The sequence below is a fragment of the Pseudorca crassidens genome, chromosome 1 (assembly GCF_039906515.1).
Source record: "Pseudorca crassidens isolate mPseCra1 chromosome 1, mPseCra1.hap1, whole genome shotgun sequence".
NCBI classification, from domain to species: Eukaryota; Metazoa; Chordata; class Mammalia; order Artiodactyla; family Delphinidae; genus Pseudorca; species Pseudorca crassidens.
The window spans coordinates 78409109-78430436 of record NC_090296.1 but is presented as its reverse complement, the minus strand read 5'-3'; the positions used below and the strand labels follow the sequence as shown (position 1 = coordinate 78430436).

The following is a 21328-nucleotide window of genomic DNA, read 5'->3' as shown; positions in this document are numbered from 1 at the left end:
TTAGTGGCTGAAAAAAGTCCAGATGAAGAAAACAGTTTGCAAATTCAGACAGCATGACCAAAATAGCAAGCACGGATTTCTCAAACTATTGGCTCCTTTCTGTCATCTGTGACTCAAAACCTTTCAAAACATTTTTTGAAAACAGAGGGAAAGCAAATCAGCAGCACATAATAAATTCCCATGTATGACAAATATATACATATATATATATATATAATTACAAAGATTATTGTAGTCACTCAGTACCTTTTTGATCTTGTTTTTTTTCTCATAGGACTCTGACAGAGGTTTCTTCTTCTGCTGAGGTGTGTCTTTGGAGAATAAATACTCAAATTCGCTAGTATCCCGAATATCAGGTTCTTCTAAGGAATCCCACAAGGTTGGTGTAGAATTTTGGCTTAAAAGAGAAAATGGCAAGTTAAACTGAAGAAACAAAAGAGATTAGAATACAGTGAAATCCTTAATCCTAATTCATTTTTTTAACTCCTTAAAAAACTCTAATAACGCTTGAAGAAAAGCTTTTTACGATTACAGATTTTTTAAGTCAAAATATACTAAGTATTAAAGCAAACACACATTTCCGAAACAGAATGGTCCTTAGATATAACCAAAGAGAGAGAACCAAAGAAACCCGGTGGGATCAGAACTCCTGGGATTCAGATTGTCGAGGCATGGAAACTGCTCCTCCCTCACTTTGTGTCATTTCCATGACGGGCAGAAATGGGCATCGTATAAAGATTGAAACAATAACCAATTCTGAGACATTCATAGGATAATTCTTAAATAGAATGAAAATGGAGTGCTTGGGTGAAGATGTGCCCGCCTTTGAATGTTTTTCTATTCGTTTTAAATATGGTTCTCAGGTTTAGCTCAGGTTAACTCAGCGTTAAGACCCATATACGTGAACAGGCTGTGCTCATTTAGAAATACTTGATTTTATAATACACCATCCAATAACAGGATTAACACTAAAAACAAAGCAAAACCCCTACTGCACCAGCCCCCGCAGAGATTTCAGCAAAAGCAGCCATGGGGAGACTGTGTTTTGTTTGTTTGATTGGTTTTTTTTCTCTCTCTAAAAACAGGGATACCCTAGTTTTGAAACAAAGAAAGGGAAGAAGATATGGGAAATCAGGTTCAGAACAACTGCCTCTGAGAGCTGCCTTAGATGGTTTACTATCCAGGCTCCTTTCAGTCAGAACACATTTTCTCCCAAACGTCTACTTTCTTAACTTACTTTCTCGTCTTATTTTTAAACACTTTTAATGCTCATAGACATTTAATAAAAAGTCTCATCTACACATCAAACATACACATCAAACGTGTGTGTATGTTATGATCCATAATATCTACAAGTACTTATCTTTGTTTCGATATGCATTTTCCCAATGAAAACTAAAAGAACTCTTACTACATGGGGTGGTCCACACAAATTTTTTGATACTAAGAGACAATTTTTTCTTTTCTTTTTAATTTTTGAATTTAATTTTATTTATTTTTTTATACAGCAGGTCCTTATTAGTCATCCATTTTATACACATCAGTGTATACACGTCAGTCCCAATTGCCCAATTCATCACACCACCATCCCCACCTGCCCACCGCTTTGACCATTTTTCATATTTGAAGCAGTTGGCAACACTGGCTTTTCAGATCTGAGTGTTCACATTTTGCTATGTGTCTGCCTTTGCTGTGAAATATGACATTTGGGTTCTGGCCCATAACAAAACTGAACATTTGCTTCTCTCCACTTTTTTTTTTAATTATAATTTTTCTAATGTAATATTTGAGGCATTTAAGAACATATATGTGACATATGTAAGTTATAATGTATAACAGTATAATGAATACCTGTGAAATCATCATCCAAGGGCTAGAACATTTCCAGTGAGGTACATCCATCTATGCGCTCCTTCCTCAGCAATGCCCCCTCTCTCCCCCCTGCCCCCCTTAACTTCAATTCGAAACATGAACACCTTTAATGTTAAATGCTTTTCTCAGCTGCACTTGGGAAAGGGGATCTTGGTGGGAGAAGAGAGCCAGGAAATTCTGGAGCATGCAGCCTCAGAGCTGCTGGTCTGGGCCTCAAGAAGGTTCTGGGAAGCAGAGGAGAGGATGCCTAGAGGGAGGTGATGTGACCCACAAAGGAGATTATTCAGACCCATCCCCCCATCTCCTGCACCTGTACCGCTTGGCTCCCCCTCCAAGGACTCTGAGCTCAGGTCAGTATGACTAGTGCTATAACCCACTTATATTCTGAAGTAAATAGGCTTTGGCAGTCAGGTTGAACACCTCATCACCATCTACAACACTGTTTCTATGGGAAAAGGCATTTCCAAAAATGAGTAACAGAATTTTGGAATACCACCTCTCAGCGGGTTGGGGGCAACTGGGCTGGTGGGGCAGTAACAAGGACTTGCTCACAATGGACCGTATGCCATCATGGCCAGCTCTTTTCTGACCACTGAACACACAGTTTGAGCTCCAAAGAAGAGGAAGAGGAAGGCAGGAGGAGGAGGAGGTGGGGGAAGAAGTGGGAGGGGACAGATGCGGGAGTGAGCAGGGAGGAGCGCACAGGGGGCGGAGGAGAAGATAATTTCTCAACAGGAAGATACTTATTAGGAAGATGAAAAGGTAGACAGATGAGGATTTCTTTCTTCCTAAAATTTTTTTAAACTAAATGGCTTTTCCCTAGTCTAGAAACCAGAAAACAGACATCAAAGAAAGCAGAATGGCAAAAGTTAAAAACCATGTTAGTAGTGAAAAGCAATCCAAGTGGATGAGAGGCAGTGTGTGTATACTAGAGAAACTTCATATTTTATTCTTAGTTCCCCAGAAGACCAAGACCAAAATTGATTATGTGCTCATTACACGAAGTGCTTACCCCTCTGGCTGTACAAAATATCATCTCCTGTCAAAGAACACATCCCAGATAATTTTACTTTTGTCCATAATGAATAGTACACAGGGTCTTCAGACCATGTCAGTTTAAAAGACGTATTCATGCTCTGAGGTACAAAAACATTTTGACGGACCCATAATAAGAGAGACTAAACCCCTGTGCCTGGAACTCAGGCTCGAGGCTGACATGTTCACCAAGCAGGGCTCTCCTGATGTCCCAGGTCAGGAAAGTTGGAACATTCATCTACTTTTCATTTTGCTCAAAACGCAATCCCTGGTGGTGGCAGGACTCCAAACTCCACATGCCGTTCTCCCTCCGCCCCTGGCAGTGTCCACATTTCCCCTTTTTATAAGAACACCAGTCATTTTGGACTAGAGGCCTGCCCTACTCCAGTCTGAGGTCATCTCAACCTAACTAATCACATCTGCAATAGCCCTATTTCCAAATAAGGTCACAGTCTGAGATACTGGGGATTAGGGCACCGGCAAATCAATTTGCGGGGAGGCAATTCAACCCATCGCAAAACTGAAGCCCTACGTTTATGGCGAAACTAATAAGAGCTTGAGCATTCAATTGTCCTCTTTCTCAAAATGGCCAACTATGTAAGGAGAGAAAACTACAATGATTATCTCCAGCTTGTCTTTGTTGTCTTAAACGGTGGATGAAGGGCCCACATCTCCCAGTGGTTACTGTTACAACACTGGTATGGTCTAGGTTATTGTTTGCCCATGAAGTCTTATGGGAATGAAGCTGAGGCAGGCTAGTGAGACCCAGGTGTTAGAACAGCTCCGTGTGCCCTCAGAACAGATGCTGCCAGGGCTGACAGGTGGGCTTCATCACTCTGGAATGGCTGCGCATTAATTTGAGAACACTAATAAGAGAACATGGCTGCAAATAAATATACTGAGAAATTATTTCTTAGGAAATGACATCTGAGTCTTGAATGGGAATACTAGTACTTTAGTTAATGGTAGGAGCTATTTCAGGACCATCTGAAATGGTTTTTTAACAACTCATTTGGGAAATGTAAATATACAGTATTATATTTAAATATAATAATAAATAAATTTATCAAATAAATAAATAAATTCGCCCTTAATTTTTGGTGAGAGGAAAGAGACCAAATATGAAGTATACAATCAACTTAGTTCACCATATGCTTAGTGTCAAGGTGTGCCCCACCCCTCCTAGAGTGATTTCTAGTTGGTGTCCCACTGTGAATTGCAGTTTATTTTGTTCAGTATACTGCCTTCCCCAAGCGAAATGTTATAGAAATAGAAAAATTCACCACCACATCTTGATTTTGCGAATTAAGTTCAAAAATTTAAATGTAAAAATCTGTTCTATATTTGCTGTTCTTTACAAACAATGAACTTCGCACCTAGAGAGTAGTCAAGAAGGAACTCAACATCTTTCTCGTTGTCCTTTTGATGCTTTCCAAAATGAGGCAGAAGAAATCTGATCAGATCTGTTTGAATGGAAATTTCCAAGCAACCATCTCTTGCTGCCTTACAGACCCACTTTAACAACCTATGCAAATGGAAGATGCTTTTTAGCCACCTACCCACTGGCACTTTCTCTGGAGGGCAACAAGGTATAAAGATGTGAGGGCACTCAGTAGCGAGGGGTAACAGAGTTCAAGCAGAGAGAGTTGATATTTTAAGACTCCTCTCTGACCTAAAGAGCTAATGATTCAACTATGTCCAGTTCTTTTAATAAAAATTGAAAAATTACACCTACCTGTTGAATATACACATTATAGGGTTGATGATACCATCTAAAGACAAGACAGATAATCTAAAACTCTTCAGTGAACCTGAAGTATAGAATCAGGCTCAATGTCTTTGTGATTACTCACTAATTGCAGAGATGCTGGAGAGCCCTGGGCTCTTCTCTAGTCTGGGAAATGGAATATGTACCTTCGAGAAGGGTCTGACACAGAACACGTCGTTTCTTCCAGCATCAATCCATACAGAACACAGAGAAGACCTAGTGGAGACATTCTCCTCAAAACATTCCAGCCTTGTTTATCCAAGGCATTCACTACCACATCTGAGAACGAGTGCCACACTACAAAGATGCTGAACCAACAGGAATACAACATCACTTGTCCAAAATCCTGCAAATTCACAAGCTGAGAATGGGCCAGGGGAGTTGAGCTTACCTCTTATCACTTATTTGTATCCTAGTCCAGTACAAAGGCTTCATGGGACAACTGGGTTCGACGGCTGGCTTCCGAGGACACTGGCTAGCAGAAGGGTTGACTCCGAAGAAGAGTCCAGGGGGAGGTGGAGGCACAGGTCCTGGGGGTGGCGGAGCGGTGGAGTGAGGAAGTGGGGGGGGTGGGGGAGGGGGGGGAGGTCCAGCACTTGGAGGCAGAGGAGGTGGCGGAGGTGGGGGAGGTCCAGTATTCACAGGTGGTGGCGGAGGTGCCAGTGGCAAAGGTCCAAGTGCGGGTGGGAGGGGAGGAGGGGGAGGGATGGCTGCCAGTAGGGGTGGTGCGGGAGGGGGAGGGGGAGCGGGAGGCGTTGCCTTCTGCTGACTCGATGAGATGCTTTCCGCAGATTGAAGCGGTACACTGGTGTCTCTGCTGTCATTTGGGGGAGAGAGTTGGCTTAAAGAGGAGATATTCAGCTTTCTGGGTATTATTTGGTTACTTCTGGTTGTCCTGTCTTCACCCTCGCAGGGTTTGAGGAAAGTCTCTCTGTCTGTCTGGATGCACACATTTCTGAAAGCCTTTGGAGGGCAGTCATCGTCGGTGGAGACACACACATCCCTCATCTCTTCACATCCTCCTCGCCATCGGTGTTCTATCTCGTATTTGAGATTTTCAATGGTTTCTTCTAGTCTCGCTGTTATCACCGCATGCTCACCCCGGATATGAAAGGCTTGAAGTTCGAACTGAGCCTGTAGAGATATCAGTGGGAAAGAAAGCAAAAAATTTATCAAAAACAATGATCGGAAATAAAATATTCCAATAGCATCCCCACACCACCATAGCACAAGTCCGCATAAACACAGGGAAAGACAGAGACGTTCGTTCTTCTGAGAATCCAACAGGGTGTAAATTCCACCTTGCGAATTTTCCAAGGACTTAAACAGTTGGAGTAAAAGCATAATTTCATCCAATCTGAGCTCACAGGGAACAATAACCATGGATTAAGGGTAAAAGTAAAACTGTCGTCTAAGAATTTTCATTGGTTTTAATATCAAATGCAAAACAAAACTTTTAATAAAGATTTGAACATGCCTGGATATATCTGTTATTACTTTTGGTTTTGGAAAAAGAACCAAAAAAAAAGATTTGGAGATGCTTTTGGCTAGGAGCTGCAGTTCTCACAGTTTTCCATAGAATGTCTCACCTCCAGGGTTTCCAGGCCAACACAGCAGAAAGAAAAGATTCAAGAAGAAGCTATGATGCGTGTGCATTTTTTTTAAAGTTTCCATATCAAAGCTGCCCATGATCAGTATTTGAGTCTGTTTTATAATCATTCATAATTTAGTAATAAATGCATAGAAAATGAACTTATTAAGGTTTGCTTTTTTCTCTTCCACATACTCTATATTTTCAACTATAGTTTATATGAAGCCAGCCTTTTTAATGCTCATCTTCTCAGTTATGTCAATACCTTGAGTCTATAGTTTTTCACTTATCAGCACAAACTGGCGTACTCTTGGCTATTAACTAGTCCATTTCCCAGCATTCAAAGCCATTCAGCCTACTACAGTTAACTGGGAGGCAGTCAAATTTACAATTTTATGTTTGAGTTTTTCCAAAATCCAATTTAGCAGTAATTAAACATTTCTGGTGAATTTATTTAATTTCTGCCTTCCCCATCAGACTACAAACTCCACAAGAAGAAATCAGGGACAGTATCTGCCTTTATTTCTGTATCCCAGCAGCTAAAATGGCAAGTACCCACTACTGATGAGATGGATGGATAAAAAACACTGCAACAGGGCTTCCCTGGTGGCGCAGTGGTTAAGAATCCGCCTGCCAATGCAGGGGACATGGGTTCGAGACCTGGTCTCGGAAGATCCCACATGCCGCGGAGCAACTAAGCCCGTGCGCCACAACTACTGAGCCTGTGCTCTAGAGCCTGCGAACCACAACTACTGAGCCCGTGTGACACAACTACTGAAGCCCGCGCGCCTGCAGCCCGTGCTCCACAACAAGAGAAGCCACCGCAATGAGAAGCCCATGCACCACAACGAAGATTAGCCCCCTCTCACTGCAACTAAAGAAAGCCTGCGTGCAGCAACTGAAGACACAATGCAGCCATAAATAAATTTATTAAAAAAAAAACTGCAATAGTTATAGTCCGTCATTGTCCCAAGAGTCTTCCCTATGGCTAATAAGACTTTCTTCACTGCAATTTCAGCCCACAAATGTCTAGAACACCAACGGGTATATAAGTACAGGTCCGTTTTCCATTAAAAAGGTAAAGAAATATTTTCAGTGGCCTAAGTCAGTGAAGGTCATGACACAGGAAAATTCTCCATCTTCATTAAGATAACTTTTAACTGTAGTTTTACTAGTTTCACCTTTTGCTTCATAAACCAACCCCCAAATAACTGTGGTCAGAAGAACTAGAGACAGGTTTTTCTAAAGCTGAACTTCTCATATGTGGACACGGCAGCCGCGATCCAACTCTGAAAAAATTGGCAAGTTCAGGGTACCATCTATTTCTTTGCAACACAGAGGGTTAAGCAGCACCTGAGTTCTGGATTCAAACCACCTGGTTCACATCCTGGTTTAGCCACTTGCTAGCTCTATGTCCTTGAGCAGGGAACTCTGTGTCTTCAAGCCTGAGTTTCCTCAAGTGTATAATGAGGAAAGTAGTAGACCATCTGTAGGGTTTTTATAAAGGTAAAATGAAATAGTTCCTGTAAAGCGGCAGGCGTTATGCCTGGAACACTAGTTCTGAATAAATATTACTGCTAGTTACTGTTGCTAAGGATAATATTAGAGTAAGAGACTAACAGATTTCTAAACGTTCTTCAAAATTTCCAAACAATGTCACCTTTGTGGAGTGACAGGCATAAAACTAGGAAAAGCTTACGCAGTCAGGATGAACAACGTACTACAAATACAAAAGTTGACCCAATCTTTCACGAGTTCTACTATCAAATGGCTGAAAGTACTTTCAAGCTTCATTCAACTCTGAGATCAAGATGACCTCTGTTTGGATGCCCCACACATCTCCATCTCCCTCTGCCTCCCCTGCCCACCTCCAGCCACATTCCAGCGCTGAGTCCCAGGCTGAATGATCACGCATATTTAAATTTCATTTTAGCAACTAGTTTAGTTCTGCCACAGCAAACTAAATCTTGAATGTTGTTCCCAACTAACCTTCTTCCAAGCAGGTTAACAGTCAGGTAATATTGATGAGCCAATAATTTCACTTAATCTTCAACTTCTTAATAATATGAAAAAGTTGCAAAGACATGTTCCACAGAAAAACTTTCCTTTTATCACACAACTGGACTGTACCTACACAAAGCACCCCACCTCTCCTGCCTTCCACCTCTCAACCAATGACCTTCTGAATCTGATGTATACCTCTATATGTACCATTCTGGCGGCTCTGTAATTCATTTGCTTAGTGTGGTGGGTAGAGCACAAACTGGTTAGGTTACTTAACCTCTCTATACCTCGGTTTTCTTATAAGGAAAATGGCGGTAATAACAGAACCTACCCTGCAAGGCAGTTATGCGAAGTAGACGAGTTAATACATGTAAAACTACACATAGAGGAGTGTTGGGAACACAGGAGGTGCTATAGAAGTTTGCTGCCATTATTATTTTGTCTCTTTGCTGCCTGACACATCACTTGCCTTCGACTCTCAGCATGTTCCCCAGCCCCATGCTCTATCCATCTAAAGCAAAACTAAAGATATCGAAATCCTTTTTTAATCCCTTCTAGCTGTCGCCCTTTCTTTCTCACACTACCTCTTTTTCTTCACAACAGAGTTTTGTCTTGTTTTGTTTTTTTAAGAAAACACACAACTCTCGCTGCATCTATTTTCTTATCCATGCTTCTTTTAACCGATGACAACTGGTTTCTGCCCCCACTATCTTCTTGAAACTCCATGATTTCAGTGTTACGTCTGCTCAGCACTTTTCAGTGATTTCTGCCCTCTCAGCTGCACTGTTAAACTTGACTGCCGCCTTGCCCTGGAATTCTCTCTGCTTCCCTGAACTTCGATACCCTCTCCACCCACCGCAATTTTCTTCCTATTTCTTGGCTCTCTCCAGTCAATCTGTGGACTCCTTTTCCTCCAGTCATCCCTCAAACGTTGTTCTCCAGGTATGTCCCTTGACATTTCATCCTTCTCACACGACACAATCTCTCTCGGTCATCTTGTGTGCTCATGAGGTAAATTACACTCATTGACTATATACTGCAACTTCCAAATTGGTATCTTAAAAGCCATAATAATTCCAACTATTCTGTGGAACTGTTCTACCTGAATATTCTTAATCAGCCACCTCAGACTCAACACGTCTGAAAATGAACTCAGGATTGTCAAACCTCAATTGCCTCCTCCTCTGAAATTCTTCTTTGCAATTAATAGCATCATCATCCTCCCAACCCGTCACATCCAGAAACCTGGATATCATGCTGGATTCCTTGCTCTCTCTCATTCCCAACATATTACTTACCAATGAGTTTCATTAATTTCTCTGATTCATTCCTTTCCGTCTACACCCACTGCCTCAACTCTTCACTGGGTCCTTCTCTACCTGGACCGTGGCACAAGCCACCTCACTAATTTTCCTGATTCCAGTTTAGCCACATTGGTTCCATGATGATTTAAAAAAAAAATAAATGCAGATCTTTATTCCTTAAAATCCCTCCAATAATTGGCCATTTCATGAATGGCTTCCTCACAAACTGTATTTATTAATATGAAGAGTTACCAAATAAGAACTATGGAATGTCCATGTACTCCATATCAATATGCTGAGACTACACTAAGAAACTCTTCTAACCATTAAAATTTAAATGGCCCATATAAAGAAACCACGTACCTTTGCCCTTTCCTGCTACACAACTCCTTTTGACCATTCCAATTTCAGGTTCAGAAGCTCAGCATGACATACTAATTCAAAGTGATTCATGTAATAAGCCACTCACTCATTCTTTTACCTCTCACTGTTACGGCCTCTCCCGTTGCGGAGCACAGGCTCAGCGGCCATGGCTCATGGGCCCAGCCGCTCCGCAGCATGTGGGATCTTCCCCGACCGGGGCACGAACCCGTGTCCCCTGCATCGGCAGGCGGACTTTCAACCACTGCGCCACCAGGGAAGCCCCCCTCATTCATTCTTTATCTGTCCATATGTAACAGGGAAGCACAAATCTGACTTCATATTAGATCTATTCCTTTTGCTTTCACCTTTGTGCTTTGTTGCCCATGCTTAGTCACGCTGGCTCTGCACCTTCTATAAAGGAATGTGGCCTATAGCCTGAAATATACAGGATAGCCTATTCTCAGGGCTCTAACCTTTAAGAGCCCATTCATGTGGAGGTCAAATTTGCAGAACAGAGAATGGCATTTGTCTGTTGGAGATTTACAGGAACATCATGACCTGACCTACATGGACAGCTGCAAGAACAAAGGATTCTGACACCAAGGAGTTTGCAACAACTACTCATGCCCCTCCCTCATCTTGCCTTTAAAAGTGCTTTGCTGAAACCCTTTGGAGAGTTTGGGGCTTTCTGGGCACGAGCCACCCATCTCCTTGCGTGGCCCTACAATAAACCTTTCTCTGCTCCAAACTTGTCTGGTACCACTGTGTGTCGGACACACTGACTTGCGTTCAGTAACACATATCCTGTCAGTTACTTCAAACTGTTCCTGGCTCTATTACAAATAGGCATCTCAAATCTGCATATATCATGAATCAAGCCTTCAGGAGAGTTATTTTTTAACACTATTTTACACTCCACTTCCTGTTAAGTGCCACTTCTACTTTGCACATGGAAATCATATATGGTTTTCCCTCCTTTGTCTAGAGCCATAACTAGAAGGACTGTTAACGACTTGATGAATCAAACACAGAGAGTAGAACTTTCTGTTGAATAATCACGTACTCCCAGGCAGGACCCTGGAAATCTTTATGAAATGTCAAGCCCAGACCCTCGCAGCCGAAATTACAGATAAGGCTGAATCAAGGGAACCTAATGCTTTTAAACCCCACTGACTTTCTTTTCAGTCTCCTTTACTTTCACACTGAACGTGGTGCTTGTACACGGTATACGAAACAATTTACAAACTTTCTGATCATTTTTAGGTAAACGTTCTTTAGGACATACGAAACATTATGAGTTTCCCTCTCCCCAAACCTCCCTGCTAAAAATCTGTTTTTCTGCATTCACCCCAACATATCATTTGAAAGGAGGCAGGTCTAAAGTTTTGACATCTTTCCAGCCTGCCCCAAGTTTCACCTCCAGACTTCATCCAAATTTTATCTATCTCCCTTTACTTCTAACTCGATTGCTTCTATTGCTTTCATTTTTAATCACATCCTCTTCCCACCTGCAACAGTCTGTTAATCTACATCTATCTCCTTCTAAGCAATATGCAAATTCAGTCTTTAAGCGAGCAATCGCAATTAAACCACTCTGTTCCAATCACCCTTTTCCTTGATTGACACTGTTTTTATCTGTTTAACGTAGTGGTTCTCAGCCTGTTCCCCATCAGAAACACCTACAGAGCTTTGTAGAAAACATTGACGGGCAGGACCATCTCAAAAGATAATCATTCAACTGGTCTGAGACGGTGGTGCCCTTGCACTGGTATCCTTAAAGCTCCCCAAGGGATTCCAATGGGTAGCCAGAGTTGAAACCCACAGTCACTGTTCTTAATCTTTATTCTGCTCCAAACACAGCTGAGACGGTATGGCACTACGATATTGGTAGAATTTTTCTGGCAGTGACTTTCAACTTGGGTCATTCCAGAATCGCCAAAGGAACATGTGTTATTTGAAAAAGCCCCTTGCTAATTCTGATATATCCCTATAAGGGAAATATCCCTTCATTACCCATATTGAGAACAGTTATTTCATGCAGCAGAAAAGCCTAAATTCTTTTCATGATACTCATGGCTCTTCAAAATCTGCCCTCTGCTTACTTTTCCAGATACTTCTTTATACTTTCCCTGTGTTGCACCAGTATGGATTCAAACATCCCGTCAACTCCCACATCTTTATGTTTTTGCACAATGCTGTTTCCTCTCTGTAAAACACCCTTTCTCTCCATTTTCACCTAGTGAAAGCCCCGAAGGAAAACTCACTCCATCGCAATTGAGCCTTCTGGCTTAAACTTTTCTTGATCTTTCTTGACAAAAGTTTTCCTTTGACTTTGTTGCCAAAGAACTTTCTAGGTTCACGTTGCGTTACAGTCATTTGTGTTTATCTTCTTTGCAAATCTAAAAGCTCCAGGCAGTTGGGGACCATGGCTTATTCATGTTTGAACTTCCAGAACACTGCACACCGCTTAGTTAGTGATCCACAAATGCTTATTGAATTATTTCTTTAGCTTTAAATATTAAGACTTCCTTGTGCCTCTGTATTACCCACCCAACTAGACTCAAAGTTCCAAGAAAACGTAAAAACAGAGAGACATGTGGTCCCCTGCCTCTTTGATAGGCCTAAGCACAACATGGACTATGAGATTTCATTGTTGTTATTACCTAGAAAATTCAGTGTGGGTATTTCTATAAATTAATGTTGATCCTATTAAATTTTAACAATTTTAAAATATTTGGTGTGGATACGAGTTCTCTCCACAATAAGCTTAAAGGCTATTCCCATAAGTATAGTAAACTATGCAGTAGGATTGAACCATATTTGTGATCCTAATCTGATTAGGAATTGGGCTCTAGGAAACTCCTGCAGCCTCCTCAGGGGCTGGTGCTCCCTTCCCCTACAAAATCCTCATTATTTTTTAATATCCTCCACATTACCACTGCTCAGAGATATCATCGCAGGAACACATTGTCCTGAAGCCCAAGCAATAGACGGAGACGTTGCTTGTCTGGTCCCCACAAATATGCCTGTTGAAAAGAAGGTGGAAAAGTGCCTACTGATGAAAGACATCATGCCGGTGCCAAGCACTGTGCAAAAAATCACCCATCAGCATTTTGTTGTTACGAACATTTTCTCCCAGTGGTGCTGCCAGGGGCCATCAAAAATTCAGGTTATCTGCTGTACAAGTTGAGTAAGTCAACCTTTTCCGGGGACCCTTCCAATTCTAAATTCTTAGGTTGGGGAAAGCGAGACAATTCCAGGGGACTGCACAGAAGGTCCTCACTTCAGGAAAGTGCTAAAATGCTAATAATTTCCACACCCAAGACTTTACCATATCTCTTTCTCTTCAACTTCCGAGAATACAGACAGCTCTGCTCATGAAAGTTTCATAACGATGCGAAGCATAGTATCATCTAAACCATGTAAAGAAAGAGTCCTAGGGCTTCCCTGGTGGTGGCACAGTGGTTGAGAGTCCGCCTGCCGATGCAGGGGACATGGGTTCGTGCCCCGGTCCGGGAAGATTCCACATGTCGCAGGGCGGCTGGGCCCGTGAGCCATGGCCGCTGAGCCTGCGCGTCCGGAGCCTGTGCTCCACAACGGGAGAGGCCACAACAGCGTGAGGCCCGCGTACCGCAAAAAAAAAAAAAAAAGAAAAAAGAAAGAGTCCTAGCTCTCATTAAGAATGCAAATCAACACAGGTCAAGCAGACTCATTAAGGTACTCTGAAAACACACCAGTGGTTCAGTATGCAGTTCAGATAAAGTTGGGCATTACTTCTGAAATGTGATACTTATTCCAAGGATTCTGAAATATACTTCAAAAATAAGCAAATATAATTATGGACAGTCATCCAAGGAAATAGTGGCAAAGTAAAAGAGATACATCTTTGAAACCTGCACTGAGATTCCTAGCTGGGAAACAAAACAAAACCTGAGTGTAGCCAGAGTGCTTTTGTGACACAGAAGAAATAAAATCATGGAGGATTCTGATGTCTTATTTCTAAGTTATCACTAAATTTAGTGTGAGTCAGAGAATGGATATACCTTGGGATACCTATGGAAATGATTTTCAGGCTTTATTTTTCCAGAAAGTAATTCGAAACCTAATAAGCAAACCCAAGACTGCATACTTTTAGGCAAAGAGCCAACATACTAATTCCTTCTCTATTAAGAGAGAGGACTTGGCATTTTATGTTGTATTGTTATTGTCACTACTGAAGCTATAGCTAGTCCAGTGAGGTATGTACGACCCATTCCAGAGTACACGTGAGCTTAGAAGCAACAGATGGTAAGACCTGGCCCTTAATACTGTGACAAACTGAGGTTCTTCAAGTAATCACAGCAATCACTTTACTACTTCTTTCTCAATTCACCCACTGTCTATGAGGGGTCACCATCCTATGGCCAAGGCCAATCTGTCCTCTAGCATCATTCTGGAAACTGTGAAGCAGATTCCCCAATTAGGTTTGCTTCACGTATTCCCAACTTTGTCTTTGTCTTTTTTTTTTTTAACTGAAAAGGGGTAGGAAATGAAAAAAATATTAGATCATTTAAATAGCATTATCAAATAGGAGCAAGTGTGGGGGGCTAGTTGTTGAGTTCTTTCAGGTGTTAAAAGCGAAATTTATGTCTGAGACTCTAGGATTATTGATTAGAAAAAATAGTCTCCCCATCTTTACCGATGAAACAGAAAGCTCTCTGCTCACAAGAAGAGGTTCAGGGGAATGGTTGTGACAAATATCCTACTTGTAGGCTTACTCTGCATAGGGACGTTGTCTGAACCAGACAGACACCGAACGAGTCTTCTTTATATCAAGGTGAGATGAGACTCCGGTCTCTCTACCATCTAATAGTCAAACAAGCTTTAATGAGCATCTACAATGCACCTGATCTTGCAAATGTATATAAAGAAACAATCCATACTTTGAGAGGCTCACGTTCCAGCTGAGAAGAGGTATTTGTGAGTTGTTTCTAATTTTCAGGACAGCTAAGCTGGTGCGGATTTTACACTCTTGCTCAGACATGACTTTTTCATTGACGACTGAAGAAAACCAAGGACCATACAGGCCAGTTTGTCCAGCAAAGATATCCCCGGTTGTCTGTGTCGCTTTCGTCATCCACTAACGAGCCACTCCAGGCCCACTCCTAGCTATCCTCCCTGAATGTATTTTCATTAGTAAGCAAGGAGGTATTTGGCTTCCTACCTTAATATTTCAACAAGTGACCTAGGCCACAATCACCTTCTCCCGGCCACTTCTAGTCTTCCCAGGGATTAGTCACTTGATAAATCTGCCATTGAATGGGTTTTAAATTATAGGCTAATCAACAGGGAAAACAAACAAGAGGTTTACGTGTTTTTCATTAAGATCTGGACTCTGGCCTAGGACGCCTCCTTTGGAGAAAGCTAGAAATTTCCAAAAATTGCTCACCTCGGCCAAGAGGCATACTCATTATACAAGACATAAGTTGAGATGCCAGAAAAGGGCTCACAAAATTGAGTATCATCTTCATTTCTCTAAGTAATGGACCCAAGGAGGAATATTTTATGCTCCAATTGGAGAGGCTAGGTCAAGTTAATGGAAAAAAACACTAAAATAGTAATCAGAATGACTGGATTTAGTTCAGCATAAGACTTCTGTATGACCTTAAATTTGCTTCTTATCTCTGGCTATTTTCTTCATTTGTAAAACAAACAGGTCAGAAAAAGATCAGGCGGCTTACTAACCAGGTTTCTAAGGACCCATGGAGGTGTGAGCAGTTCTGCGAACACTTAGTTTTGTTATTTTAGAGGGATGTTTAACCTTATAAACAATGAATTTCAAAAAATACATATGGTTACACCAAAACCTACATATTTGGATACCACCAGCACACCTAGTACTAAGGCACTTAATTTGGGGGATTTCTTTGTTTTTTAGTCTTTGAAATATAAAGTTTTCTCTGACATCTTTCTGAATCTATTCAGATGTTTTGAAAATGGTTTCACTGATCAGGAAAGTTGTAACTCTGCACTGGTCTCTTCCTTCCTTCCTTCCTTCCTTCCTCCCTCCCTCCCTTCCTTCCTCCCTCCCTCCCTTCATCCCTCCCTCCCTTCCTTCCTCCCTCTCCCTCCCTCCCTCCTTCCCTCCCTCCCTTCTTTTCTTGTTTTAAATTCAGGTTTGTACATATACATGTAAGTATATTCTACAGCACATGTACACCATATTCAACTATGCACAGCCAAGGCTCAAGCTAATTTGCTCTGTGCAGGGCCCTATCCTGGCAAAACAGCCCATTGTTCAATAACAAGCACATGAATGGGCAGAGTAACAGATGATTTTAGCATTTAATTTTATACTTGGTGCTTTTTGACAGAGTAATGTTTATGATTAAAACTAATTCCAGCAGTTCTTAATTGTTAACTGATTCAACTGTAAAGTAAAAATTTCCTACAATTCATGTTTCAATCTTCACAATTATTTTAATTGAGTACAGCCCTAGGACAGTAAGGGAAAATTTTTTTTCCCAAAAACTGATTCCATTTTTAACTAGTTTGTAAAATGTGATTTTTGAGATTTTTTCTGTTAGTAAAATAGAATTTAGAAAGTAATTGGATGCTGTGGCTAATATAAGACTCCACATTGAAAGCCCCTAAATTCAAATTTGTGTTCAAATTTTTGCGGAGAATGTCTGCAAACTACGTATCTTACAAAACACTTGTACCCAGAACATAGAACTCCGTTAAAATGAAAATAAGAAAACAACCTCCCCCTTCCAAAATGGGTAGAAGATTTGAATGGACAGTTCATGAAAGAAGATACATAGATAACACAGAAGCACATAAAAAGATGCTCAACGGGATTAGTCATTAGAGAAATGCAAGTTAAACCTCAATGCGATACCACTTCATACTTATTGGAAGGGAGAGAGGGAGAGGAAAACTGACCCATCTGACAACGCCAAGTGCTGGGGAGGATGTGGAGCAACTGGAACTCTCAGTTTGCAAATGGGAATGTAAAATGGTACAGCTACTTTGGAAAACAGTTTGGCTCTTTCTTAGAAAGTTAGATATACACTTGTCATATGACCCAGCAATCTCACTGCTAAGTAGTTACCCAAGTGAAATAAAAACGTATGTTAACATGAAAATCCATATGCTAATATTTTTAGCAGGCTTATTTTTAATCAACTGTGATGGTTAATTTTACTGGGCCATGGGGTGCTCAGATATTTGGCCAAATATTATTCTAGGTATCTCTGTGAGGGTGTTTTTAGATGAGATTAACAACTGAATCAGTAGCCTGAGTAAAGCAGATGTGTTCTCCCTAAGGCAGGTAGGTTTTATCCAATCAGTTAAAGACCTGAAAAGAACAAAAAGGCTGACTCTCCTCCTCAGAAAAAATTCCTCTTGCCTAAATGCCTTTGAACTGAGGAATTGGCTTTTTCCTGCCTTGGGACTGAAACATCAGCATTGGCTCTTCCTGGGTCTCAAGCCCGCCGACTCACCCTGCAGATCTTGAGACGTGTCAGGCTCCATACCTGTGTAAGCCATTCCTTATAATAAACCTCTTTCTTATATACACACCCTATTAGTTCAATTCCTGTGGAGAACGCTGACTAATAATACATTGCCCCAAATTGAAAGCCACCCAAATGTTCTTCAACTGCTTAAACGATCAGCAAACTGTGGCATGTGCACAAAGTGGAATTCTAATCAGAAACAAAGGGAATGGACCACTGGTACCTGCAACAACATGGATGAATCTCAAATGTATTACGTGAAGTGCAAGAAGCTGGACTCAAAAGGCTACATACTGTATGATTCCCTTTTTATGACATTCTGGGAAAGTCAAAGCTATAGGTGCAGAAAAAGCATCAGTGGATGCCAGGGTTCTGAGTTCAAGAAAGGAGTTGTCGGACTTCCCTGGTGGTGCAGTGGTTAAGAATCTGCCTGCCAGTGCAGGGGACACGGGTTCGAGCCCTGGTCCGGGAAGATCTCACATGCCGCGGAGCAACTAAGCCCGTGCGCCACAACTACTGAGTCTGTGCTCTAGAGCCCGTGTGCCACAACTACTGAAGCCCGTGTGCCTAGAGCCCGTTCTCCGCAATAGGAGAAGCCACTGCAATGAGAAGCCCCCATTCGCTGCAACTAGAGAAAGCTCACGCACAGCCACGAAGACCCAACACAGCCAAATATAAATAAATAAATAAAAATTTTAAATTAATTAATTAATTTTAAAAAGAGAGGAATTGTCTTCCAAAGGACACAGGGGCATTTTCTATGGTGATGGGAACATTCTGTGTCTTGATTGTGATTTGGTTATGTGACTGCATGCGTTTGTCAAAACTCATACACTAAAGAGTGATTTTTATTGCATGTAAAATTCTATCTCAATGAAAAAAAGCAACTTGAAGATTGACATAATAAGTCATATGCACACATTTCTACAAGTTTAAAACTGCAAAATAAATACATTATAAATAAAATGTCACTTACCAGTTGGACTTCCAAGAAAGATTTTGTTTGTAGCAAAATGTTTCTCTTTTGAGAAAACACATGTCAACAGACAGTAGAGTGAAATGAGTCCCTGAAACGCCCAAAGAGGTGCCTATGTCTTAACAAGACATATACGTCCAAATTCCCCAAGATAAAAGTCTAACTTTTCTCATCGATGTCATACAATTTTTACCTCTGTGGCCCAATTTCCAGAGCTTTCTCTCCCTAGGTCAGGCGATGGGATGGGGTGAGTGGTGGTCATCCAAGATGGCATGGCCACGTTCAGCAGCATTCTAACCTTGCAGCTGTGTGAGAACGCGGCCAGGGGAGAGTAAATGACTGAAAGTTCACAGTGTTAGGTAGGATGTTCCGGTGCCTTGAACACTGTGATGTCTCATTTCTGCCCCTTTCTCCTGGTCTACCTTCTATCCCATTACTTACTTTAAGAGTCTGATTTTCTCATTATAGTTCATTAATAAGCACTTCCAAGGGACCAGGGTTCTAAATTTTTTACTTCTGTAAGGAAAAAGGACTCAGCATCTTCTATTCCCAGGCCAACATGAAGAGTTTTCTTTATGAGTGTTTTTCATGAGCCACTCTCCAAAGCAAGGATCAGAGTACTGGGTTAAAAGTGTTGCCTTGGATTTTCATTTTCTTTTAAGCAATAGATTGATCTCTTTTCTTCTTTAGTTGCAGAGATCAAAAAGAGAGTCTGTTCCACAGTGCAATTAGAACAGTTTCCTCCTATACTTACTGGGTCTCCAAGACACAGGAGGCCTATTATTCCATCAGTGTTTGTAAGCTGAAGATCACCCTTCAGGTTCCTATTCTGTAAAATGAGGATGACATTACCTGTCTTGCTTCCTAATATATTTTTCACGGGAAGTGAAAGAAACTCAGAATAATGTGTTCAGAACAAATTAAGAAATACTCTGACTAAAAAACATGACAGAGTTTATATACCATTAGATAGAACTCACAGCAACTAGTTGGGTTTACAGCGCACTGTCAGCTGGAAATTACTAACATAACCCATACGTCTCCCCATGTATAGGTTTATATGTATGTTTAGACGGTGGCCTTAGAGAACAGAGTGTACATGATGTGGTTAAATAAAAGTCAACCTTTCCTCTCAATAAACTGCATTAAGTGGTATCCATATACCACAAGAATAAACATCAAAATAAACTAGTATTATATCATCCAACAAAAATTAGGCTATCACTTCTGTATTAATACAAGACACACTGATGTTTATGCCAAGATTTTTCTCAATTTTTTTTTTAACATATTGACAGGTACCTCTTTTGCCCTTTTACCCCTACCTGAAAAGTGCTCAAGTACTCCTTTGTTTTCACATCTACCCAATCCCTCCAACAAAAATCAGAATAATTGCCCTAAGTCTGCCCCCTCCTCAAGACAAAAATCTATTATGTTCACTGACAAGCAATGCTCTAAAAGATTTGCAGCTACCTACTATCTTTACGTCTTTATCATATCCTTTGTGTAATTTGTCAGAAACCTGGTTTAGGTTGCCACCATTTTACTGAAAATGCTCACAAAAATCACTTGGCTTCCTAGGTTACCCAGTTCAGTGGACTTGTCCTCATTCTTCCTTTGTGACTCTCCAGCTGAACTTAAAAATGGCCTCTCTTGCTTTCTCTGACGATACAGCCCCCTGGTCCTCTGTCTACCTTTGCGATTATTATGCGTACCATGCTACCTCCTCTCCCTCTTCCATCTTCTAAATGTGTCAATTTTATGAGGACTCATGTTTTTGTCTCTCTTGTTCACCAGTGCACTCCTAGAACCGTGAGTACTGCCTGGCCTGTGGCACTCAGATAGCTGTTGAGTGAATGAATGAATGACTTTTTCAGGATCCCTAACTGACTCTTAGAAGTCCCTAAAGCCATTGTGCCTATGATGGCTGCATTCAATGAGCAAAAGGGAGACAAGGCGGAGGAACTATTGAGTAGTACCTAGGCAGAGCCTGTTACGTATATGACGAAAAACTCTCTGATTTGTATAATGATTGCTATTACCCCTCAGCAATGTCCTAGCTGATAAGGGCACAGCTGATGGAGACCACGTTCTTTCCAACAAACCTCATGAAATTCTAGCACTCATAAGTCTGACATTACAGGTCCATCTCCGTTCAAACCTGGTAAGTTTGTTTCATTCAGTGGACCTCCAGACTGTTACCATATAATACACACAGGGCCTAGATGAGAGCTGACAGACAAACTGACCCCAAATGAGTCAAAGCAAACGTTCTACACCAAAGGCATTCATCATGCTATCATTGTGAACACCCATACTATTATTGGTAAGGATTTTTACAGTTCCAAACAAATCTCCGTTTCGAAATAATTGAGGAACCCACACACATGTTTTATTCCATGTGTATCCAAGTGTTATGAGTTATTTTCTAATCTTCCTTCACTGGGACACACACCAAAATGGTTGGACCAGGGTCCGTAGAAATCCCTTGATCAAGAAAAAGAACCTTGAAATAGCATCCGTAATAATGTGGGTGACCAGTTTATTCTTTATAATGGCTATGCTTTTTTTTTTTTTTTTTTGAGTTTCTGTCTATATTCGGCCCTCTGTATCTGCTCATGGATGTGGAGGGCTGAGTGTACTATCCCAGTTTCCACAAGGGACCTGAGCATCTGCGGATTTTGGTATTTTCAGGGGGTCCTGGAACCGATCCCTCAGTTACTAAGGGTTGACTGTATAAGCAGTCAGGCTTGCAGAACATCTCCAGTCACAGATCTACCTAGAAAGAGGCAGGCATTTCTAGAGCTGTGCTTTCTTCATTTGGAATATGTGCAGTTGAGGTCGTAGATGGGCTGACAGCCGTATGAGTGATAAAGTTCATCCGTAGCACCTAAGCTCATAACCTTGAGAGCACAG

At 41.3% G+C, this 21328-nt stretch overlaps 1 protein-coding gene across 5 annotated transcripts in view; it reads right to left on the bottom strand.

The window, feature by feature from the left end:
- FMN1 (formin 1) overlaps positions 1-21328 on the bottom strand; it is a 444603-nt gene that overhangs the window by 211782 nt on the left and 211493 nt on the right. For all 5 annotated transcript variants that reach the window (XM_067742229.1, XM_067742240.1, XM_067742249.1 and 2 more), the window contains 2 exons: positions 5067-5809; positions 247-397 (listed from right to left, as the gene is read on the bottom strand). In XM_067742229.1, the coding sequence (XP_067598330.1) occupies positions 247-397; positions 5067-5809 (894 nt within the window). The remainder of the gene's footprint in view (positions 1-246; positions 398-5066; positions 5810-21328) is intronic.